We start from the raw sequence: 24,972 nt of genomic DNA, 5'->3' as shown, positions 1-24,972 counted from the left end.
GGCCTCGCTTAAACACTGTTAGCCAATATTTTACTGTTGATAATAAAGAAGCAATATCACCTAGAGTAGAAATCACCCAGATTTTATATAGGTTAGGCTAAGGCCTTTCATATAAAAGTATTTTATCACATAACGATGATCAATTTTTTCCATGTTTACATATTCACTGACACCGTTCACTATTAATGGCTGCCAAACAAAATGCTAAACGACATGGCACTTGTGCATAGATACCCCAAAGATTACGATTTCTATCGATTGCTATGTTTTATACTTTGTTTCAGCTTTTAAACAGTTTTCTTTTATGCATAGTTTCGAATATTTTCCACTTTGTGAGACGTTATTTTACAGTGAGAGTCGACATAGGGACTCTTCCTGAATAAAATAATATTCTTACCTTTTTTGACTGTGAAGCACCCTAACTATTAGTTTTGGAACAAATTAAATTACTAACTAACGATTTTGCACAGAGGACATCGTTATAAATTTACTGAAAATTTACGATATTGTTTGCTGCCAAACAACGTGACGTCTTCAAACTCGAAACATATGCTGTATAGATAGATGTACTTGCTAATACAGTGGTTTTTCTCAAGTAACTCGCCATTTCTAGGTCAGGCTAGATACTTCTGAGACCATCCTCGTGAATGCTTTTTGTCTAATTTCAATTTGGTTCTGAGCTATGAGTGCACATTTTATAATTCTATACAATATTAAAGTATAAAAGTAGATATCGATGATATTAATTTATGAAGAATTGAACGCTAACAACAAATGGTTAGGGAAGGTTTGGGGATTGACGGTGGGAATGAGATTTTGCAAAAAATCATAATTATTATAATATACGAAACAAATAAACTACAAGCTACTGATAGAGTGACATAAAGTTAGATAATTGAAGACGAAGTTTTTACGAGAAACAATTGCGTAAGGAAGTTTGATACATTATCTACATGGACGAAACTTAAATTCATTCTTTTCACATTCCGCAAAGTTTGGACTGATAACTGACACGAAGTGTTTCAAAAATCGAATTGAAGATGCTCGAGAGAGAATTTCCCATAATAAATATAGGAATGCAGAGAGAAAAAAATACAAAATACAAACAGGACGTTTACATGTCTGTTTTCCGTTCGGTTCGTCGTTCGGCATGATGTTCTGGTTTGTAGGAAGAAATTAAACCAGGAATATAAAACAAATTCAGTTTGAAATAAGATTAGGATTTCGACAGTAGTAGATAGTTAGATGTAAAATCATACGTTGAACGGCGCAAAATAAAAATTAACCGCAAGCTATTGATAAATAGCCTTTAGATTGAAGGATTGAGAACAATGCTTAACGAGGAATAAAACAATAGATTGAGGAGAATCGGTCCTATATCTATAAGGACGAAACGTACATACCTTCTTTTCACATTAATCAAAAAGCTGGGTCTGATAACTGTTAGGAAGGGCTACGAAAACCAGTTCGAGATGAATGCGGTTAATCATAGTTCACGCGGGATCAAAAAATTGATTCATACCAAATGATTCGCTTATTTTTAAATGTTAAAAAGCAAGTTGTGGGATTGGCTTAAAGTCAAATTCATACAATATCTATCAGAGAGTAGTAATTTCATTATTTATACACACTGTATCACTATTGACAATGTAATACCCTCATCTCGAGAAAAAATAATGAAACAGAGGTTGAGTGTCAAAAATCTTTTATTCTTACATGATATGCTGAAGTTTGAGTATTAAAATACTTTGAAGTGCAAACGATGAGTTTTAAAACTTAAAAACATGAAGTTGATAAAATTTCAAAAAAAAAATAATAATACTTTAAGGTCGCCACCATATCAACCTGATCTTAATCCTTTGATCTTGTTTTGGCGCATCTTACACGACACGCTAGAAATAACAACAGCAAGTTCAGATTACCAGAAACTGAAACTTTTTTGAAACGTTTTCGCCGTAATCGACTTTTTAGTGTAATAGATAGAGAAACTGAAAATATCGACAATGAATAAAAAAAATTTATACCAAAATTTATTTTTACTTGTTTGTATTGTACTAAATTCCAATAAAAAATTATTTATTCTTGAATAACAAAACCTTTTATTTAATATCATGGATCGTGCTTACAGGGGGAAACCATGTTAAAAGAACGCGTTTGAATTTTACCTCGTAGATTTTTTGTAGATAATTTTACTAGGAACAATTTTTTCAATAAGCGCCATTGTCCTTCGAACAATAGATCGCGAGATGCTTGAAAAAAACTGATTTTCGTGACCTTTTGACCTTTATAACTTTTTAGCCGGCACGGTATACAAAAATTCAGCCACAGATAAAACCTAAAATGTCTGGACGAATTGATGGCGAGAGGAAATTCATTAATTACAAAAACGGCTTGAGATCTCATCTTCATCTCTAAAAGGGGCAATGAAAAAAGTGGTAATGTTGAAAAAGTATTTCAATGTTTGAAATTAATTTGGGAGTTAAGAAGTTGATAAAATTTCAAAGCGGCATGGTTGAAATGATTTGGAGTGGCCACCTTATTACCCTGATCTAAATCCTAATGAACTTGTTTGGGTGCTTTCTAAAAGATACGTAACAAATAAAACCAGCACGTTCAAATTGCCAGATGCTGAGTAATTCTTCCTCATCAGAATAAAAAAGTGTAGTAACTTTTCAAAACAACTTTTCACCAAAATCGACTTTTTTCATATAACCAGAATAATATAAATAGCAAAAATATCAGTTGTACTCTTTAAGCAAATATGTTTTATCACATTTACTCTTTTATAAACGTAAACAATCTTTATCTGTTATTAAATTGTTGAAAATAAGTAATTCCCAATATGTAAAATACCATTTCTACAGGAAATCTCAAGCTCAAGTAAAATACCAGTCCAAATTTGTGTGTGTTTATATAAATTTACAACTGACTTGTGATTCAGTACCAAACATTTCGAGACAAAGTCAAGTTGAAAGAAACTTTGAATAATGAAAAGCATTATTTTAGTTTTAGCAATAACAGCAGCCGCTTCATCTCTGCCGATTGATATAATTCAAGATGAAAATAATCAAGAATATTTGGTGATTCCACTCGAAAGACAAAAAAGGTATATTTTCAATTTATTTGAGTTTCTTTTGAATGACTTTGTGATTTTTCAATTTCAGAGACTTGACATGGGGTGCAAATCAAAATGGTTATTCGTTAGGACAAAAAGGTACGCTTTGGAGTAACGATCATCACCAAGTCGATGGTGAATACGGTGCATCAAAGGCTTGGAATTCACACGGACTTAAACCTGACTCGTACAGAGGCGAATTGGATTACTCCCATAAACCTTCGGGCTCCACAGCTTTTGTCGCTGCTAATAGAACTCCAGGTTATGGCACTGATGGAGCTGCTGGATTGAAATACAGCATAGCTCAAGGAAAAAATTATAATGTAGATCTAACAGGTCAATACACACGGCATTATGGAGGACCTGGTGGTACAGGTAAACCCGAAGGGCAAGTGCTTTTGACAGGGGAATACAGGTTTCCATAATGATAGATTCTTAATTTAATATTTCTCTCTGTTTATTAAATATTAAAAATAATATATAAAATGTAGTTTTCATTCAATCGAGTATCTAACGATAAATTATGAGAAAAAATCCTGATTGTTACCTCCATCCGTGGTATTTTATAACTACAATTTTTTTCTTGGAGATTTGAATTTTACATTAGTGAATTGTGAGAGCGATATTGATGAAAGTAATCAAATTTCATAAATACATGTTGTTTGTTGAAATCGAAAAATGGAAAATGATTAAACTGCTGGACTGTTCTATTAATCAAAATTTATCCATATTTTTTTAATTTAACGTCCTGTATTTCACAGAGGAGCAAATTTACTCTTTTGAGTGTATAGTTGCATATTGACTGCTTATTTTTGAATCACTTCGTACACTCGGAAAGTTTCCGAGTATCTCGATGAGGTTAAAATCATGCAATTTGTATGGCCACTCTTCCGCAGATTGTGATACAAAATCTGATGCTTAGTCGTTTGTAAGCTATGTAACAATTTGTTCTGTTCAGTTCTTGTCAAAATATTTTATTACTCAACATATTCTCTTTCTCCTTTTAATTGGATTCATCATTACAGCGAACCTGCATCGTCTCTAGACCTTTAAAAACATGTTTCTTCTTGCTCTGCTAACCAGACCTCCACAGCTTTTATTACCTCCTCATTGGAATAAAATTTACGACCTTTTAAACTTTTTTCAGTTGAGAAAAGTGATGTTAATCGGACGAAGCCAAATCTGGTGAATAAAGGGGCTGTTCTAGTAATTCAAACCCTAAATCACGAATTTTATGCATGGCAATATGAGATTTGTGAGCAGGAGCGTTGTCCTACAAAACGAAACACCTTTGGATAGCTTTCCGCGTCTTTTCTCTTTAATTTTTTTCCCGCAGAGTGGTCATTAATGTCGAATAGTAATCTCCAGTTATTGTTCTACTCTTATCCAGAAAATCAATCATGCTTACTCCATGACAATCCCAAAAAACTGAAGCAAGAACTTTACCAGCAGATTTTTGGACACGACACTTCTTAGGTCTTGGAGAACCAGAGTGTCGCCATTCCTTCGATTATTGCTTTGTTTCTGGATCTTAGAAATGTACCCAAGTCTCATCCATAGTAACAATTCGGTTCAAGAAGTTTACATCGTTTTCAAATCGAGCACAGATCGAACGCGATGCTTCTACCCTTGCACGCTTTTGGTCAACATTCAAATATTTGGGGATCCATTCAGCAGCAATTTTTCTCATGTTCAAATTGACTACATGATGAACGCGTTCGTATGAAATATTCAGTGCTTCAGATATCCGTTTTAGCCCAATTCGACGGTCTGATAAAATCATGTCATGAACTGCATCGATATTTTCGGGGACCTCTTTTGAAGCTTACAGTCCAATCTTTCACGGTCGCAAACGAAGAACATTGATCACCAAGTGTATTAAGCACATCTTCGTAAATCTGCTTACCTCTTAACCCTTTTAAATACAGGTCGTTGATGATGGCTCGATACTCCAATTTTTCGATTTTCACAATTTCGGTGGACATCTTTTTTTTTTAACTTACTGTGTAATTCTGGTTCACTTTTTTGATATCAAACTTTACACTGACACTTCTAATAAGTTATTGTTCGTTGCTATGGTAACGCAATATTTTTTTCTCATATTTCAAAGAATTGTCTACAGCAAGTCCTAAGAATTTTACAGATTTAAGGATGTCAATGATGGTGTTGTTTAGTATAGAAAGCTGCCATGTATTGATATGATACAACTTTATTTTTAGAAACATTGAGACGTAGAAGAGTAGAACGACATCGTGATTTAAGGCTGATATGGTCCTAAGTGACATCAGGGTTGCGCCAAGAGAAACTAGTATCGTCTTCAACAAGACATATTTTACTTATAATGTCTAAGTAGGCAATGTCGATTATAAACAGAAGAAACAAAATAGGGCTTAGTATTAACCCTTGGGTTACTCCACATTCTATTTGCTTGCAAGAAGATATCGTTGTATCAACCCTTACAATCCGACTTTTGTTAATTCAAATATTATGATTCACACAATCGAAAGCCATAGACATATCACAGAAAGTTGTTGCAGTGGAGTTAGGGTTGTTTAGGCTGTAGTAAACATTATATACGAGGGAGAATCATTTGTGCATTTGTTATTTAAAAATCCAAATAGTTAGGTAGTATATTATATTTGAACAGAAATGATAAAAGCCTTTTTAGACCAATCTTTCTATGATCTTAGATAACGTGGGAAGGAGTGCCATTAGGCGATAGTTCAGTGCTTGATCTTCATCTCCTACTGTATGTGGAGGTATGATTATTGCCGTGTTAAGTGCAATTTTGAAATTAAAAGTTGATTAAAGTGGTGAAGTGATGTAATGTGTATTCCGAAAGAAGAGCTGATGATGCAATGCAACATTTAGTTGAGCTGACGTGAGCCTGGAAAGACTTCGCTAAGTGTACTAGGCATTGAAAACATCTGTTAAAGTTACAAATAGTGAAGATCCACTGCTGAAAGTGATCACAAGAAATTATGAGTTCAGATAATTTGTCTGGATTTAATTTTGGTGTCAATAAAGAAGAAACTGTATAAATTTACTTTAGCATTGAGGAGATATGAAAGCGAAACATGAGGAGGTGTTATAGATGAATTTTTGACTACATTCACAAAATAATTAATAGGGTTATCATTACGAGAATTGGGAGTTCCTTATTATAATAAATATCCTTGGCGGCTTTTATTAATAGTTTTTATTTTTATAAAACTAGCTTAGCTAGATGTAAACTAGCTGTGAACGACAACCCCATTCATCAGTACAAACAAGTAAATAAGAAGTCAATAAAAACAAATATATGTCCACCGATAACAAAATAACCATACAATATATACAGGGTGTCCCACGACGAGTTAAAACTGTCTGTATATGGCAAAATACTTAAAGTAAAATCATGAAAACTCCTACGTTTGGGTTTTCGGATGCGATCTTTTTCGAAGAACTTCGAAAAATGCATACTTTTTGAGTTATTAATTTTTTTGTAAAAAATATGACTATTGCAGACCCTTATCAATAATTTTGTACGAGGATACCCTGAAAGATATGGAAATGGTTTCTGTTCGGTTGCTATTAGAAAGGTCAGACGTATTTGAATCTATGTTGAAAATTATTTCATTTTATACAAGGTGTGTATAAAAAGTCTCCAAAGCTTAATTTCATAAATATCAAATTTATTTATTTTTTTAAATAGAACCCCTCGGTGTTTTCTATTTTTATCCATTCAGGGGTAAAAAATAGGCAAATTCATACTTTTCTATACCTAAACCTTACCGTTATCCAGATAATAAATGTTTTCTGTAAATTTTTAGAGATGATATTGTGATCTAAATTTTATTTTGGCCCATTGATACAAACACTAAAAAATAAAAAAGTATTTAACTTTATCTTGTCAATGATTGTAAAAAAAATTATATAAAGTATTTGCCATATACAGATAGTTTCAACTCGTCGTGGGACACCCCTCATACTCACAAACTTGTACTGGTATTTTAATTTAGTTTGAGATTTCCTGTAGAAATAGTATTTAACATATTGGAAATCACTCATTTTCAACAATTAAATAACAGTATAAACGCTCATCAAAACAATAAAAACTTTTTATTTTTTCAAGCAATCAGTTACAACTAACAAAAAATAAAAAAAAATTCTAGAATAACTCCAAATTACAGGAATATCCTAATTTTATTCTGGGCAGTGTACAAAGTGATTCATAAATAAGCAGTCAATATGCAAGTATACGCTCAAAAGATTAAATTTGCTCCTGTGTGGGATACAGGACGTTAAATTAAAAAAAAAACTGGATATATTTTGATTAACAGAACATATTTCAATAAAATTTCAGTCCAGCAGTTTCATTATTTTCCATTTTTAGATTCCAGCAAATATGTATTTATGAATTTTGAGTACTTTCATCAATATCGCTCTCATAATTCACTGATCTAAAATTCAAATCTCCAAGAAAAAAATTGTAAGTTATAAAATACCACGGATGGAGGTAACAATCAGGATTTTTTCTCATAATTTATCGTTAGATACTCAATTGAATGAAACACTACATTTTATATATTATTTTTAATATTTAATAATTAAAGAAAAATATTAAATTAAGAATCTATCATTATGGAAACCTGTATTCCCCTGTTAAAAGCACTTGCCCTTCGGGCTTACCTGTACCACCAGGTCCTCCATAATGCCGTGTGTATTGACCTGTTAGATCTACATTATAATTTTTTCCTTGAGCTATGCTGTATTTCAATCCAGCAGCTCCATCAGTGCCATAGCCTGGAGTTCTATTAGCAGCAAAAAAAGCTGTGGAGCCCGAAGGTTTATGGGAGTAATCCAATTCGCCTCTGTACGAGTCAGGTTTAAGTCCGTGTGAATTCCAAGCCTTTGATGCACCGTAAGACTTCGCTAAGTGTACTAGGCATTGAAAACATCTGTTAAAGTTACAAATAGTGAAGATCCACTGCTGAAAGTGATCACAAGAAATTATGAGTTCAGATAATTTGTCTGGATTTAATTTTGGTGTCAATAAAGAAGAAACTGTATAAATTTACTTTAGCATTGAGGAGATATGAAAGCGAAACATGAGGAGGTGTTATAGATGAATTTTTGACTACATTCACAAAATACTTAATAGGGTTATCATTACGAGAATTGGGAGTTCCTTATTATAATAAATATCCTTGGCGGCTTTTATTAACAGTTTTTATTTTTATAAAACTAGCTTAGCTAGATGTAAACTAGCTGTGAACGACAACCCCATTCATCAGTACAAACAAGTAAATAAGAAGTCAATAAAAACAAATATATGTCCACCGATAACAAAATAACCATACAATATATACAGGGTGTCCCACGACGAGTTAAAACTGTCTGTATATGGCAAAATACTTAAAGTAAAATCATGAAAACTCCTACGTTTGGGTTTTCGGATGCGATCTTTTTCGAAGAACTTCGAAAAATGCATACTTTTTGAGTTATTAATTTTTTTGTAAAAAATATGACTATTGCAGACCCTTATCAATAATTTTGTACGAGGATACCCTGAAAGATATGGAAATGGTTTCTGTTCGGTTGCTATTAGAAAGGTCAGACGTATTTGAATCTATGTTGAAAATTATTTCATTTTATACAAGGTGTGTATAAAAAGTCTCCAAAGCTTAATTTCATAAATATCAAATTTATTTATTTTTTTAAATAGAACCCCTCGGTGTTTTCTATTTTTATCCATTCAGGGGTAAAAAATAGGCAAATTCATACTTTTCTATACCTAAACCTTACCGTTATCCAGATAATAAATGTTTTCTGTAAATTTTTAGAGATGATATTGTGATCTAAATTTTATTTTGGCCCATTGATACAAACACTAAAAAATAAAAAAGTATTTAACTTTATCTTGTCAATGATTGTAAAAAAAATTATATAAAGTATTTGCCATATACAGATAGTTTCAACTCGTCGTGGGACACCCCTCATACTCACAAACTTGTACTGGTATTTTAATTTAGTTTGAGATTTCCTGTAGAAATAGTATTTAACATATTGGAAATCACTCATTTTCAACAATTAAATAACAGTATAAACGCTCATCAAAACAATAAAAACTTTTTATTTTTTCAAGCAATCAGTTACAACTAACAAAAAATAAAAAAAAAATTCTAGAATAACTCCAAATTACAGGATTATCCTAATTTTATTCTGGGCAGTGTACAAAGTGATTCATAAATAAGCAGTCAATATGCAAGTATACGCTCAAAAGATTAAATTTGCTCCTGTGTGGGATACAGGACGTTAAATTAAAAAAAAAACTGGATATATTTTGATTAACAGAACATATTTCAATAAAATTTCAGTCCAGCAGTTTCATTATTTTCCATTTTTAGATTCCAGCAAATATGTATTTATGAATTTTGAGTACTTTCATCAATATCGCTCTCATAATTCACTGATCTAAAATTCAAATCTCCAAGAAAAAAATTGTAAGTTATAAAATACCACGGATGGAGGTAACAATCAGGATTTTTTCTCATAATTTATCGTTAGATACTCAATTGAATGAAACACTACATTTTATATATTATTTTTAATATTTAATAATTAAAGAAAAATATTAAATTAAGAATCTATCATTATGGAAACCTGTATTCCCCTGTTAAAAGCACTTGCCCTTCGGGCTTACCTGTACCACCAGGTCCTCCATAATGCCGTGTGTATTGACCTGTTAGATCTACATTATAATTTTTTCCTTGAGCTATGCTGTATTTCAATCCAGCAGCTCCATCAGTGCCATAGCCTGGAGTTCTATTAGCAGCAAAAAAAGCTGTGGAGCCCGAAGGTTTATGGGAGTAATCCAATTCGCCTCTGTACGAGTCAGGTTTAAGTCCGTGTGAATTCCAAGCCTTTGATGCACCGTATTCACCATCGACTTGGTGATGACTATTACTCCAAAGCGTACCTTTTTGTCCTAACGAATAACCATTTTGATTTGCACCCCATGTCAAGTCTCTGAAATTGAAAAATCACAAAGTCATTCAAAAGAAACTCAATTAAATTGAAAATATACCTTTTTTGTCTTTCGAGTGGAATCACCAAATATTCTTGATCATTTTCATCTTGAATTATATCAATCGGCAGAGATGATGCGGCTGCTGTTATTGCTAAAACTAAAATAATGCTCTTCATTATTCAAAGTTTCTTTCAACTTGACTTTGTCTCGAAATGTTTGGTACTGAATCACAAGTCAGTTGTATATTTATATGTACACACACAAACTTGGACTGGTATTTTACTTTAGTTTGAGATTTCCTATAGAAATGGTATTTTACATATTGGGAAATACTTATTTTCAATAATTCCATAACAGATAAAGTTTGTTTATAAAAGAGTAAGCGTGATAAAACATATTTGCTTAAAAAGCTACAACTGAGATTTTTGCTATTTATGTTATTCTGGTTATATGAAAAAAGTCGATTTTGGTGAAAAGTTGTTTTGAAAAGAAAATAAAAGTTACTACACTTTGATGAGGAAGAATTACTCAACATCAGGTAATCTGAACGTGCTGGTTTTATTTGTTACGTAGGCACCCAAACAAGTTCAATAGGATTCAGATCAGGGTGATAAGGCGGCCACTTTAAATCATTTCAACCATGCCGCTTTGAAATTTTATCAACTTCATAACTCCCAAATTAATTTCAAACATTGAAACACTTTTTTCATTACTTCTTTTAGAGATGAAGATGTGGTCTCAAGCCGTTTTTGTAATTAATAAATTTCATCTCGCCCTCAAATAGTCCAGTCATTTTATGTTTTATTTGCGGAAAATTTCCCAGTGAGCTACATTTTTGTATACATCTTGTATACCGTGTCGGCTAAGAAGTTATAATGGTCAAAAGGTCACGAAAATCTGTTATTCTCAAGCATCTCGCGATGTATTGTTCGAAGGACAATGGCATCTATTGAAAAAATTGTTCCTTTAAAATTATATACAAAAAATCTTTTATGCATTCCCGTTCTCCCTGTTTGCTCACCACCTACGCGTTTTTTAACATGGTTTCCTCGTACACACAATCCATGAAATTCAATAAAAGGTTTTTTTATTCAAGAATAAATAATTTTCTATAGGAATTCAGTACATTTATTGTCGATATTTTCAGTTTCTCTATCGGTAATAGCTGCTGACGAATGGTAATCTGAACGTGCTGTTTTTATTTGTTACGTATCGATCAAGAAGCACCCAAACAACTTCAATAAGATTAAGTTGGGAGAAATAAGATGGTCACCTCAAATCATTTTAACCATGCTGCTCTGAAATTTTATAACTAAACTTAAAAACTCCCAAATGTGAGTTTAAACATATCCGTGATGTTCATACAACTTTTAGCATATCATCAAAAAATGAAAATATTATTTCAACGTTATTGTTTGTTCCTTCTGTCCGAGATAATTTTCGAGACTTCAGAGTTCTGGTTAGTAAATTTCATCTTGCTATAAAAATTATACAGCTTGTTTTTTGACTCATAACTAAGCGAAGCATTTGGAATTAATATATTTTCTCGTCCTGCGGCAATTATGAATAGCCGCTGCTTTTTCGAACTGATTCTAGTAGCCCTTCTTTATTGTTATTAAAGCAAACTTTTTTATAAATGAAAAAAGAATGATAATACGTTTCGTCCACGTAGATTTTTTACCGAACTTCCATAAGGTGTCGTCTTTTTCCTAGGGAAACATTTTCCTCTATTCTTTCATCTTATATCGCTTCATCAAAAACTTGTGGTTGGTTTCCATTTTGCACCATGATTTTACATATATTGTCTACTACCGCCGAATTCCAGGTTTTCCTTTCCCTTTTAATGTATTGGTGTAAGCAATTTTAAGCGCTGTTATTTCTTGTACATGTTACAATTATACAATGCGTATTCATAACTTATAAGCAAAATGAAATTGAATATTCACCACAACACCCCATTCCCGCATCTGTACAAACAAAACCTGTTCGACACCCGTGAAAAGTAGCAGGGAACTTTTCGTTTCCGAACCGGGTGTTTTCTCGTTTCACATACTCCAATTCCTTGACGTGATTTATACTAAAAATCACCCGGACCGTTGGAGGTGTTTTTCGTATGTATCGACAATAAGGTATAAACATTATCGTTCCAACCGAGTATATTCGCATATAAACTCGAAGACTGCCAAGATCACGCAAATTACACTTCAAACGCGGAACATTTTTCGCATCTCTTGAATATCGATTTCAATATTGAACTCTATAGAGGATGTCCCACGACGAGTTAAAACTATGTGTATATGGCAAAATACATATATTAAAATCAAAAAAATTTCTACGTTTGGGTTCTCGAATACGATCTTTTGAACTAAAATATTTTCAAAGTAGTCCGGTAGAACCGGAAGTCGGCCAAATAACTTTGTTATTTAAAATGGAACACCCTCTATATTAATACATTTTAAATCTACATAAAATTAGTATACTTTTGTTTAAAAACTTTTTTCGAAAAATGCATACTTTTTGAGTTAATTTTTTTGTAAAAAATTTGACCGTTGCACACCCTTATAAATTATTTTTTTACGAAGATACCCTTAAAGATATGAAAATAGTTTCAGCTCCGTTGCTTTCAGTAAGGTCAGACGTATTTGAATCTATGTTGAAAAGTTTTTAATTTTAGACAGGGTGTGTATAAAGAGTATTCAAAGTTTAACTTCATAAATATCAAATTTCTTTATTTTTTCAAATAAAACCACCCAGCTTTTCTATTTTAATAAATTCAGGGGTGAAAAATAAGGCAAATTAATGTATACTTTCCAATACTTGAACCTTACCGTTATCCAGATATTGAATGTTTTCTGTAAATTTTTAGAGATGCAGGTGTAGTCTAAATTTTATTTTGAGCCGTTGATACAAGCACTGAGAAATAAAAAAGTATTTTTCTTTATCTTATCAAGGTCTGTGAAAAAAATCAAATCAAATTGTATTTACTATTTTTCTGTCTTTTGTTGGAGGTTTCCTAAACTATCTGCATCAGTATTACTTTAGAATTAAACACCTTTAATTTTATTATATAGTTCGAGAAGAATTACATATCCGTGCACCTTCTATTGAAAATTTACGACTTTAACATAAAGAAAAATTTTATTTTTGGCAATAAATCGAAGAGAAAAGTAAATGAAGTTTGAGAAAATTAAAAAACATGCTTTTAAATTACATCAAACAAAAAAGTTGATAATAATTTTAAAAATAAACATAAGTTATTCCGTTCTGGAGATTTTTCCTTTAAAGATGAGCAACGTTTTGGTCGACCAGCACAAACCACATCTAAAGCTGAAAAATAACAACTATATTCATTTTTCAATTAAAAATCTTCTGAGGATAATAGTAATGGGGATCAATTACAAAACTAGACATTTACTAAACCATTCTAGATAAAAAATTAATAATACATATCAACCAAGAAAATACTATCATTATGTAAATCGATGATTTGTAGAGAGTCCGTTTATTCTTTAAGCAGAAAACCACACCGTATAAATATAGAATAAAATTCTGTTTCTTCAGGGACATTAGGTTCTCTTGGTGGAAAAGGACATTTTAAGAAGGTAGTCTTAAAATGAAAAATAATCTCGGATGTAGTCATTCGGTTTTCCTTCATAATTTATATGACGGTCTCGATTTAGGAGCCGAATTTCTAAATAGGAAAACATAATGTCGCGTTGTGCCTTAATTTATTTTGTTTCTAATCTTCTTTTAAACTCTTGATTCTTGGTCATTTTGCCATTCTGGTCAAATATTTTCGATACATTACATACGCATAAGGATACAATTCTCGAATAATCATCTCATCAATCAGGAGTAGTAGTTAAACTGTGAGTTAATAAGTAAATAAGTAAATAAATAAATAAACATAAATTACATTTGAAATATTATTTCTATTATAAAATAAACATATAAAAGCAATAAATTATAAATCTATCATTATGGAACATTATATTTCCCTGTCAAAAGCACTTGCCTTTCGGGCTTACCAGTACCATCAACAGGAATGAAAAATATGCTGATAAATGTATTCAGAAATTTAGGTGAAAAGTCCTTTTTTACCAAACTCTTATCAAAATAACAGAAACTTTTTATTTATTGAAGCTATCAGTTAGGAACTTATGGTACAACCGAACAAAAAATAGAAAAAAAATTAAAATAACTCCAAATTAAGGGGTTATCCTAATTTTATTCTCGGCAGTGTACGAAGTGATTCACAAATAAACAGTCAATATGCAACTATATGTTGAAAAGGGTCAATTTTCTCCTTTGTGAGAGACAGGACGTTAAATTAAAGAAAACTTGAATATATTTTGATTAATAGAACAGATTTCAATGAAATTTCAGTCCAACAGTTTTATTTATAAATTTTGAATATTTTCGTCAATATCGCTATTATAATTCAGTGATGTAAAATTCAAATCTCCAAGAAATAAGCTGTAGGTTATAAAATACTAAAGCTAGAAGTGACAATCAGGAATTTTGCTCATAATTTACCGTTAGATAATTAATGGAATAAAAAACTACATTTTATATAATTTTTTATATTTAATAAACATATAAAAACATTAAATTAAGAATCTATCATTATGGAAACCTGTATTCCCCTGTCAAAAGCACTTGCCCTTCGGGTTTACCTGTACCACCAGGTCCTCCATAATGCCGTGTGTATTGACCTGTTAGATCTACATTATAATTTTTTCCTTGAGCTATGCTGTATTTCAATCCAGCAGCTCCATCAGTGCCATAACCTGGAGTTCTATTAGCAGCGACAAAAGCTGTGGAGCCCGAAGGTTTATGGGAGTAATCCAATTCGCCACTGTACGAGTCAGGTTTAAGTCCGTGTGAATTCCAAGCCTTTGATGCACCGTATTCACCATCGACTTGGTGATGATTGTTACTCCAAAGCGTACCTTTTTGTCCTAACGAATAACCATTTTGATTTGCACCCCATGTCAAGTCTCTGAAATTGAAAAATCATAAAGTCATTCAAAAGAAACTCAATTAAATTGAAAATATACCTTTTTTGTCTTTCGAGTGGAATCACCAAATATTCTTGATCATTTTCATCTTGAATTATATCAATCGGCAGAGATGAAGCGGCTGCTGTTATTGCTAAAACTAAAATAATGCTCTTCATTATTCAAAATTTCTTTCAACTTGACTTTTTCTCGAAATGTTTGGTACTGAATCACAAGTCAGTTGTAAATTTATATAAACACACACAAACTTGGACTGGTATTTTACTTGAGCTTGAGATTTCCTGTAGAAATGGTATTTTACATATTGGGAATTACTTATTTTCAACAATTTAATAACAGATAAAGATTGTTTACGTTTATAAAAGAGTAAATGTGATAAAACATATTTGCTTAAAGAGTACAACTGATATTTTTACTATTTATATTATTCTGGTTATATGAAAAAAGTCGATTTTGGTGAAAAGTTGTTTTGAAAAGTTACTACACTTTGTTATTCTGATGAGGAAGAATTACTCAGCATCTGGCAATTTGAACGTGCTGGTTTTATTTGTTACGTATCTTTTAGAAGGCACCCAAACAAGTTCAATAGGATTCAGATCCGGGTAATAAGGTGGCCCCTCCAAATTTTTTCAACCATGCTGCTTTGAAATTTTATCAACTTCTTAACTCCCAAATTAATTTCAAACATTGAAATACTTTTTCAACATTACCACTTTTTTCATTACCCCTTTTAGAGATGAAGATGAGATCTCAAGCCGTTTTTGTAATTAATGAATTTCCTCTCGACATCAGCCATCAATTCCTCCAGACATTTTAGGTTTTATCTGTCGCCGAATTTTTGTATACCGTGCCGGCTAAAAAGTTATAAAGATCAAAAGGTCGAGAAAATCAGTTTTTTTCAAGCATCTCGCGATCTATTGTTCGGAGGACAATGGCGCTATTAACTGAAAATTTTGACACGAGAAAGCTGTGCGCACGATAAGTGCGGTGTTTGCTCACAATGGAACAAAAACTGCGTCGTGGAGATGTTTCCATCGAGTGGTTGGTAATGCAGAGAAGTAAAGTCGAATTTTGGTGCCGTTTCATAACCATGGATGAAACGTAGGTCCAGCACTTCACACCCGTTAAAAATGAGCAATTAAAACAATGAACTGAAAAGGGAGAACCGGCTTCAAAGAAGGCAAAAAGCGTTCCATCTGCAGACAAAGTGATGGCGTCGGTTTTTTGGGATGTGCATAGAATAGTTTTCATTTACTACCTTGAGAAAGGAAAAACTATCAACGGTTAGTATTTTACGAACTTATTGCAACGTTTCAGCGAAGAAATCAAGTAAAAGCGGTCGCATTTGGATAAGAAAAAAGTGTTGTTTCATCGAGACAATGCACCAGATCACACATCCGTTATTGTAATGGTTAAAATTAATATTCGACGTGAAACATTTTGAACAAGATTATCATAAATTCTAATTACTTATCGAAAATAGTTACAGGAGTTATTATAACTGCAAAACTGTAAACTGTAGCAGTAGGTCCATATGTTTTTGATAATAACCAGAGAAACGTAGAATTTATTCAAAATGATTTCCCCGCATGTTATATGACATTCGTCACAACATTCGCAGAGACATGTAATTCATGCATGATATAGACCCTCCCCACTTCCTAAATGATGTAAAAAAATCATCTTAATAACATTTTTCCTAATATGTGGATTGGTCGTGGAAGTCATTTTATATGGCCACCAAGTTTCATTAAATTATTACAATAATTTTAATACAAAGGATTCAATCTTCTTGAGAGATCTTAAAAGCTTGGTATATGCAGCACCGGTAAACCCAAGGACCGAAATGATCGATAGAATAAACTTCCAGTGTGACGCTATGAGGCAGAATCTTTGATTGCTCTTCCAAGTTCAAAAAAATATCCTCCGTAAACTCCGTTTTGTGATTCTTCGTCTTTACACAAATATCACACCTGCTAAATGTCTTTTGACGTTTATCACAAACTCCAGTTCGACTTGGAATTGGTTATGCCAAGTTTGTTCTGAATGTTTTTCGGTTCAATATATTTCTTAATAGTGTATAATCTATAAGAAAGCATCTATGACATACTAAGCGATAAATTGTAGAATATGGAATTAACTCGTTCACTAATAGCAATTATAAAGGATCTTCATGTACTTGTCTCAGATACTCAAATATATTTCAAATAATCCTCTAATACTGGCATGTAAATTTCTATGTCAAAACTGTCGACTGACGTCCTAACACTTTTTTTACTAGACGACGACAAACTAAACTAAGATCCGAAAAACAATTTAGTAAAACATGCATTAAACGCAATGAGAACCATCACCATATTTTTTCTACGTCCGTTATAATATTGACGTTTTTTTTTTCATTCATTTGCAATAATAAAGAATGTAATTTCTGACTCGGTCAAAAAGCGTGAAAAAAGAAAAATACCGTAGTGTCTCATTTTCTTACCCTTATAGCTTTAAAAAAAGTGTCGTAACGTGTCGTTTTTTAATGCAATTATAAAATTGTTTTATCAAAATAGTGTGCTGTAAACGCTTTTTTCTCATGTCAAATATCCTTCTCCACAAACTGTCACACTTTTATTTCTTGATATCCGCTTAAAAAAATCCGTTTTGTGTCTAATTTAAAGGACTGTAGTATTATTATTAGTAATGAAGAGTAATAGTGAAGAAAGTTTAAACTGCACACCAGAAGATGTTGTTGAATCGGCAACTGCAGCAATTATAAATCTTCTCCCTGAGAAATACAGGGAAACAGTATTTTAAGGAATATAATTTTTCTATAGAGTGACGTACTAATAAAGGCATAAACTGCTTCACAGGAAGAGTGTTACTAGCTTACATTGAAACTAAATCCAAAATGTGGAAGTCTTCAACACTTTGATCGACTCATTCAAAACTGAAAGACAACCTAATGGTAAATAACGTCGTATACATCAGTAAATACTCAAAATTCATTACATATTTGAAAAATGAATTAGTTGGCTATAGATCCATAAAATCTAAAACATTTGCCCGTGAAGGAAGTAATAAGTTTCTGTTGCTTTGAAAAGAAAAAAAAGTCACTACACTTTGTTATGCTGATGAGGAAGAATTACCCAACATCTAGTAATCTGAACGTGCTGGCTTTATTTGTTACGTATCGTTTAAGAGGCACTCAAACAAGTTCAATAGGATTAAGATCAAGGTAATAAGGTGGCCACTCCAAATTATTTCAACCATGCCTCTGTGAAATTTTATCAACTTCATAACTCCCAAATTAATTTCAAACATTGAAATACTTTTTCAACGTTACCACTTTTTTCCTTACTCCTTTTAGAGATGAAGATATGGTCTCAAGCCGTTTTTGTAATTAATAAATTTCATCTCGCCATCAATTCGTCCAGCCAATTTAGGTTTTTTCTGCGGCTAAATGTTTGTATACACCTTGTATACCTTGCCGGCTAAAAAGTTATAAATGTCAAATGGTCACGAAAATCAGTTTTTTTTCCAGCATCTCGCGATCTATTGTTCAGAGAACAATGGCAGTTATTAAAAAAATTAATCCTAGTAAAATTATCTACTAAAAATCTCTTTTGCATTCCCGTTCTCGTTTGCTCGCCATCTACGAGGTAAAATGCAAGGCGCTTTTTTTTAACATGGTTTCCCTCGTAAGTACAATCCATGATATTCAATAAAAGGTTTTGTTATTCTTGAATAAATAATTTTTTATAGGAATTCAGTACAATACAAAAAAGCAAAAATAAGCTGTAGTATCTAATTTTTTCTTATTTATTGTCGATATTTTCAGTTTGTCTATCGGTAATAGTGATAAAACGCATCGAATGGACTAATTTCTAGATTTACATCTACATCTTCATCATTTCCATCATTGTTGACCCTGCGTTTAAGCATGTTTGGCCATGTCAATGTCCATAAACTTTTGAAAACCTCAATCCAATTTGTTTCACCTACATTTGCCACCACAATCTTTCCTACAATTATAAAAGATGATGTTTAGGATGCTGGTGAAAATAGATCCCAACCCTACTGTTCCTGATCAATTTCTCAGCAGCTTTTATTGCGTGTTTTAGGCGGTTTGTTTCAAAAAGGGGTATCCCTAGCAATGTTTTTAGAGATAACGGCATTACGTTTGTTGGGGCTCCTTCAGATTTGAAGGATTTTGGAAATTTTTTGATTTCACAATTCTCTAAATTACAGCTTGAAAAAGATAATGTAAATTGGAATTTTATCCCTGCTCATTCACCAAACTTTGGAGGTTTATGGGAGGCTGGGGTTAAGTCCTGTAAATACCATTTAAAACGTGTTTTGGGAACATATTCTTTAACCTTCGAAGGTTTGTCCACTTTGCTTACGCAAGCAGAGGCACATTCTAAACTCCAGACCTTTAGTTCCTATGTCCCCTAGTCCTAAAACAGACTGGATAAATGGCAGCAGATTCAAAAGATGTATCAACATTTCTGGCAGCGGTGGTCCAAGGAGTACTTGTCTGAACTCCAAACCAAATCTAAATGGAAATTGTTGCAACCAGGTTTGAGAGAAAATCAAATGGAGGTTATTAAAGATGACCATCTGGCCCCAACACTATGGAAGCTTGGACGTATTGTGAAGCTAATTCCTGGCCCTGATGGAAGATGCCGAGTAGCAGAAATAAGGACTCGTACCGGAATCATTAAACGTGCTATGTCCAAGATTTGTTTGTTACCTGATAATGACTTGTGATTTTGATTAGACTTTTGGTTTATTTTGGAAGATATTCTTCCAATGTGAGGGGTATGTTGGGAACGCACCTCGTTTATATGTATATTTCTTTCTTGTTATTAATCTGTTCGCCGCATATACTGAATTTTGTTACCGTGGCAATAAGCTGTATTGTGGTTTCTATTTTTAGACCTTTTTTTGCTGTCGCCCGTCGGCTAACGCTGGGCAAAAGATAAATAGAAAAAGAAATGTAACAATAGTAGTTAGGTCTATGTCCTCCGTAGTGTTTACTCTTGTGCAGTTTTCGTATTGCCAGAAGTGCTAGAAATATTATTTTCATCTGCCCCATCTTCCTGAAAAATTTGTTTTTTACTAGTTTTGGATTTTCTTGCACTTGCTTTGTGATAAATATTTTTATCTGTTACCAATTTATTTTTTGTCTGAGCTAATATTTTCAATTTTTCGAATTCTGGAAGTTTTTTGTTTCTTGTTTTTGTACGAATATAGGCTACTTTTTCGTTTTTATAATCGGGGGCTCCGGTGCGCTTTTCGTTTTTCTTTTATGGTTTTATTAGTCTCTGTTATATTTTCGTAAAGTCTTGTGGTTGCTTGTTTGTGAGCTTGTACATAGTCCGATATTATTATGTGATCATTAAGGTCAAAAGGGTTTTTTCATTTATGTGTCCCTTTATTACCTCGAATGGTGTATATTTGGTGACACTATGAATTGAGTTGTTATACCCAAGTATGGCCCGTTTTATCAATTGATCTGATGTGAGACTTCGAATTTGTTCTCTTAAACATCGTACATGTTCAATAAGTGTGGAATGAAACCTCTCCACGGGGCTATTTGAATTGCTGTTTCTAGCAGTTGTGAAGTGAAGTTCAATTTTGTAAAGTTCGCAAAAGTTTTCAAGAACTTTATTTTTAAATTCCGTATCCGAATCTGCTGTTATTTTTATGGGCAATCCATGGTGTGTTATAAAATTAAATAAGCATTCTACTATAGATATTCCGTTTACAGCTAATAAAGGGTAGGCTTGACCGTATCGAGAAAATGCATCTATTACGGTTAAGTAAGTGTTTCCTGAAATTTGGAAACAATCAATATGAATATGTTGAAAAGGACGTGAGGTAGTTGGTGTTAGGTTGAATTTTACTACTGGTGAGTTTCGATCGTATTTGTTTTTTTGACAAATTTCGCAATTAATCACGTATTCTACAATGTCATCGGACATTTTTGGCCAATAAAATCTTTCCGGTACTGAATATTATTATGTCGTCCATATAGACCATACACACTTTATTTTCGAGATCTTTTAAAATTTCATCCATAACACGTTGAAATGTGGATGGCGAGTTTCTTAACCCAAATGGCATTCTAAGAAACTCATAATGGCAGTTATCGACAGTAAAAGCTGTTTTTGGTATGGAATTTTTGTCCATTTGGATTTGATGAAAACCAGCCCAAAGGTCAAAAGTTGAAAAATAGTTTGATCTTCCCAGTTTGTCGAGAATCGAATTAATATTTGGTATCGGATATCGATCTGGGATCGTTTTTTCGTTGAGTTTATACGTATTATACCTTAATCCAGCATTTCATCTATCTGGTTATTTATTTCTTGTTTATGAATATAGGGATACCTGTACAATTTGCAATGTATTGGAATTTCGTCGGTCGTTTTAATTTCGTGTTTTGTTCTTGCCGCGAAGGATAATTTATCACCCGGTTTAAAGAAGATGTCTGAAAATTTACGAATAAGCTTTAAGATTTCAGTTTTTTCTTCCGCGTTTATGTGGTTTGTCCTAATTAATTGTGATATGTCGATATTTTTTTTTGATTTATTATTGTCTTCGTTATTTAAATTGAGAAACGAATTAATATTAAAAGTATCATAACTAGATTTTTCGAATGACTCTACCTCTAAAGGTTCTTTAAGATTAACTGAAATTATTCGATCTGTTTTGTTTTGGATTTCTACAAGAGAAAATCCGTTTCTGGCATCAGTCAAAATTTGCGGTATATGGTCCTATTTTACCTTCATTTATCAATATTTCTCTATTAAAAATAGAAACAGGTAACTTCTTTAGAATTTTTTGTTGTGGTTCTACTGAGAATAATATATTTGAGTTTTCTTTTCGTCTATATCTGAGAGGTATCTCAGTATTTGGTCCTATTAATTTATAAGATCAATATTAAAGTTCATATTTCTTAAATCATTTAGTCCTATAATACCATCGAAATATTCGTGGAAATCAAATAATAGAAAGGAGATGAAATAGTTTGGATTCTGAAATTCAGGAAATGCTCTAAGTGTTGATTGATATACAATATCTTGACTACCCAAAGCTGTCTTAATTTGTGCATTGATTCGATTAACGGAATTTGGATAAGTTTTTTCTATAATATCAGGTTTAATAATTGAACATGGACTACCGGTATCAATAAGTAATTTTAATTTGGGATTATTAATTTCTATGTAAGGTAATGCGTTTTCTGTTGAAATGTTAATTTCTACTAAAGTGTTCCTTGTTGTTGGCTCGTTTGGATAAAATTTTCATTTTCTGTCTTGTCATAGTTATAGTACATTTGATTTTGGTCATTATCGTCCGTATTCTGATTCTGATAGTAATGTTGTTCGTCTGATTGGTCGTAATCGTTTGTGAATAGCTCTTCGGAAGTAAAATTTGAATTCTGTCCAGAATATCGAAATTGTTGATTTCGATTATAATTGTTATTATTTGGCCATCTTTGTCTTTGTGATAATGTGGGAGAATTTCTTGAAGTTGTTGACATAGGTGTTGGTTTAGGAAGTTGGTGCATGTGTTTTTTAGTTTGGTCTGAAAACGTGTTGTGGAGGTCCGAATACTTGTCTGTTCGTCGGGTATTGTCTGGGGGGCATTTGTCTAGGTTGGATATTAATAGGTTGACTGGGGAATTGATTAACTGGTTTATTATTGTCAACGGAATGATAGGGTTGTTGGAAAAAGGGTTGTGTTTGGTTTTCAGGATAGTATCTTGGTTGTGAATAAGGTTGTCGATAATTACTATTAAATCTGGACGTCGTTGCTCGGTTATTGTCATTTAGATTGCCATATAATTTTTCAAAGTTTTCAAATTCATTCAGATAGGCCATTGCATCTTCCAGTGAGGCTGGATTTTTAAGATGCAAGTTATTTCTTAAGGTACCACTACAACCTGCTATAAAAATACTAAGTGCAGTTTTATTATAATGGTTTATTTGGCAAATTTTCTCCGTGTTAGTTATTAAGAAGTAGTATAGCGCAGAAAATTAGTAATAATCCTAACATAACTAACGCGGAGAAAGTGCGCCAAATAAACCATTATAATAAAACTGCACTTAGTACTTTTATAGCAGGTTGTAGTGGTACCTTAAGAAATAACTTGCATCTTAAAAATCCAGCCTCACTGGAAGATGCAATGGCCTACCTGAATGAATTTGAAAACTTTGAAAAATTATATGGCAATCTAAATAACAGTAACCGAGCAACGACGTCCAGATTTAATAGTAATTATTGACAACCTTATTCGACTTCCAAAGTTCATCAATGGTTTGTTCCTAAATGGTTTCATTCTAGTGAGTTCTTGTACTAAACAGTCAATATTTCTACGATCAGCGAAACACTGAATCAGTGCTTCTTTCAATCTCGGCCAATCTGTTAACTCAGCACGATTACCTACTAATATTTCTGCTTTATCTATAAGTTTTTCTTGAACTGATTGGAATATGTGTTTAGATAATTGTGCGTCATTAAATTGCCGATAATCATTAATAAGGTCTTCACACCTAATTAGAAATTTATTTAATGTGTTAGTGTTACCGTCGTACGGTTTAATGTTATCAATTCTAGACTTTAAAAGATCCCAGTTCATCTCAGGCATATTTAAAGTTGAATTTATTGATTTGAAAGAATTAGTGAATTGTTTATTAATATTCCGTTAAGTGTTATTATTATTTTTGTTATCTAATCCTATATTTGAAATTTCGTTAATTATTTCATCAATATCGCTCATGAAAATAATTTAAAATTAATGTTTATAATAAGCAATTTATTCGCAATGAACAAAATTTAACTATCTTTACCAAAATCCTTATACAGAGGGGTTTGAAAAGGTAAAAAGGAAAAGGCACTTACAGATTATTCGTCGATTCGAGCGCTCTGCTTTCCTGCTCCTTTTTCTTGATTCCCTGCTCCTGTTGCCACAACTTCGAGAAAAAATAATGATACAGAGGTTGAGTGACAAAAATCTTTTATTCTTACGTGATATGCTGAAGTTTGAGTATTAAAATACTTTGAAGTGCAAACGATGAGTTTTAAAACTTAAAAACATGAAGTTGATAAAATTTCAAAAAAAAATAATAATACTTTAAGGTCGCCACCATATCAACCTGATCTTAATCCTTTGATCTTGTTTTGGCGCATTTCACACGACACGCTAGAAATAACAACAGCAAGTTCAGATTACCAGAAACTGAAACTTTTTTGAAACGTTTTCGCCCTAATCGACGTTTTAGTGTATTAGATTGAAAAACTGAAAATATCGACAATGAATAAAAAAAAATTGTACCAAAGTTTATTTTTGCTTTTTTGTATTGTACTAAATTCCAATAAAAAATTATGTATTCTTGAATAACAAAACCTTTTATTGAATATCATGGATCGTGCTTACAGGGGGAAACCATGTTAAAAGAACGCGCCTTGCATTTTACCTCGTAGGTGGTGAGCAAACGAGGAGAACGGGAATGCAAAAGAGATTTTTTGTAGATAATTTTACTAGGAACAATTTTTTCAATAAGCGCCATTGTCCTCCGAACAATAGATCGCGAGATGCTTGAAAAAAACTGATTTTCTCGACCTTTTGACCTTTATAACTTTTTAGCCGGCACGGTATACAAAAATTCGGCGACAGATAAAACCTAAAATGTCTGGAGGAATTGATGGCTGATGGCGAGAGGAAATTCATTAATTACAAAAACGGCTTGAGATCTCATCTTCATCTCTAAAAGGGGTAATGAAAAAAGTGGTAATGTTGAAAAAGTATTTCAATGTTTGAAATTAATTTG

The 24,972-nt window shown here is 32.4% G+C and overlaps 4 protein-coding genes across 5 annotated transcripts in view; 2 read left to right on the top strand and 2 right to left on the bottom strand.

Moving 5' to 3' along the window:
- The window catches only part of LOC130447768 (probable sodium/potassium/calcium exchanger CG1090), a 143,390-nt gene that overhangs the window by 65,608 nt on the left and 52,810 nt on the right, over positions 1-24,972 (top strand). The gene's annotated exons all lie outside the window — the stretch shown is intronic.
- On the top strand, positions 2,888-3,601 carry LOC130447771 (uncharacterized). Its single transcript, XM_056784767.1, has 2 exons — positions 2,888-3,106; positions 3,165-3,601. The coding sequence occupies exons 1-2, from the start codon at positions 2,988-2,990 to the stop codon at positions 3,538-3,540; spliced, it is 495 nt and encodes a 164-aa protein (XP_056640745.1). The 5' UTR covers positions 2,888-2,987; the 3' UTR covers positions 3,541-3,601.
- LOC130447772 (uncharacterized) lies at positions 9,213-10,439 on the bottom strand. The gene is made up of 2 exons (XM_056784768.1): positions 10,185-10,439; positions 9,213-10,126 (listed from the first exon to the last, which is right to left on the bottom strand). Exons 1-2 carry the CDS (start codon positions 10,301-10,303, stop codon positions 9,751-9,753), a joined length of 495 nt encoding a protein of 164 aa, XP_056640746.1. The 5' UTR covers positions 10,304-10,439; the 3' UTR covers positions 9,213-9,750.
- On the bottom strand, positions 13,211-15,433 carry LOC130447769 (uncharacterized). 2 transcript variants are annotated; one of them, XM_056784762.1, is made up of 3 exons: positions 15,188-15,433; positions 14,804-15,129; positions 13,211-13,454 (listed from the first exon to the last, which is right to left on the bottom strand). In XM_056784762.1, exons 1-3 carry the CDS (start codon positions 15,304-15,306, stop codon positions 13,330-13,332), a joined length of 570 nt encoding a protein of 189 aa, XP_056640740.1. In that variant the 5' UTR covers positions 15,307-15,433; the 3' UTR covers positions 13,211-13,329. The 2 variants fall into 2 exon arrangements, with proteins under 2 accessions (XP_056640740.1, XP_056640742.1); XM_056784764.1 differs by having other exon boundaries at positions 13,252-13,454; positions 14,764-15,129.

The sequence above is a fragment of the Diorhabda sublineata genome, chromosome 8, assembly GCF_026230105.1.
Source record: "Diorhabda sublineata isolate icDioSubl1.1 chromosome 8, icDioSubl1.1, whole genome shotgun sequence".
NCBI classification, from domain to species: Eukaryota; Metazoa; Arthropoda; class Insecta; order Coleoptera; family Chrysomelidae; genus Diorhabda; species Diorhabda sublineata.
Note: the sequence above shows the minus strand (reverse complement) of the source record. Positions and strands in the feature narration are given on the sequence as shown.

Bases quoted from the DNA above. Each gene is read 5' to 3' on its own strand.
- LOC130447771 (XM_056784767.1), top strand. From the start codon at position 2,988: ATGAAAAGCATTATTTTAGTTTTAGCAATAACAGCAGCCGCTTCATCT. The intron at 3,107-3,164 runs GTATATTTTCAA...TTTCAATTTCAG, and splicing joins CCACTCGAAAGACAAAAAAG to AGACTTGACATGGGGTGCAA.
- LOC130447772 (XM_056784768.1), bottom strand. From the start codon at position 10,303: ATGAAGAGCATTATTTTAGTTTTAGCAATAACAGCAGCCGCATCATCT. The intron at 10,127-10,184 runs GTATATTTTCAA...TTTCAATTTCAG, and splicing joins CCACTCGAAAGACAAAAAAG to AGACTTGACATGGGGTGCAA.
- LOC130447769 (XM_056784762.1), bottom strand. From the start codon at position 15,306: ATGAAGAGCATTATTTTAGTTTTAGCAATAACAGCAGCCGCTTCATCT. The intron at 15,130-15,187 runs GTATATTTTCAA...TTTCAATTTCAG, and splicing joins CCACTCGAAAGACAAAAAAG to AGACTTGACATGGGGTGCAA. The intron at 13,455-14,803 runs GTAAACCCGAAG...GTTATTTTTCAG, and splicing joins TGGAGGACCTGGTGGTACAG to CTTTAGATGTGGTTTGTGCT.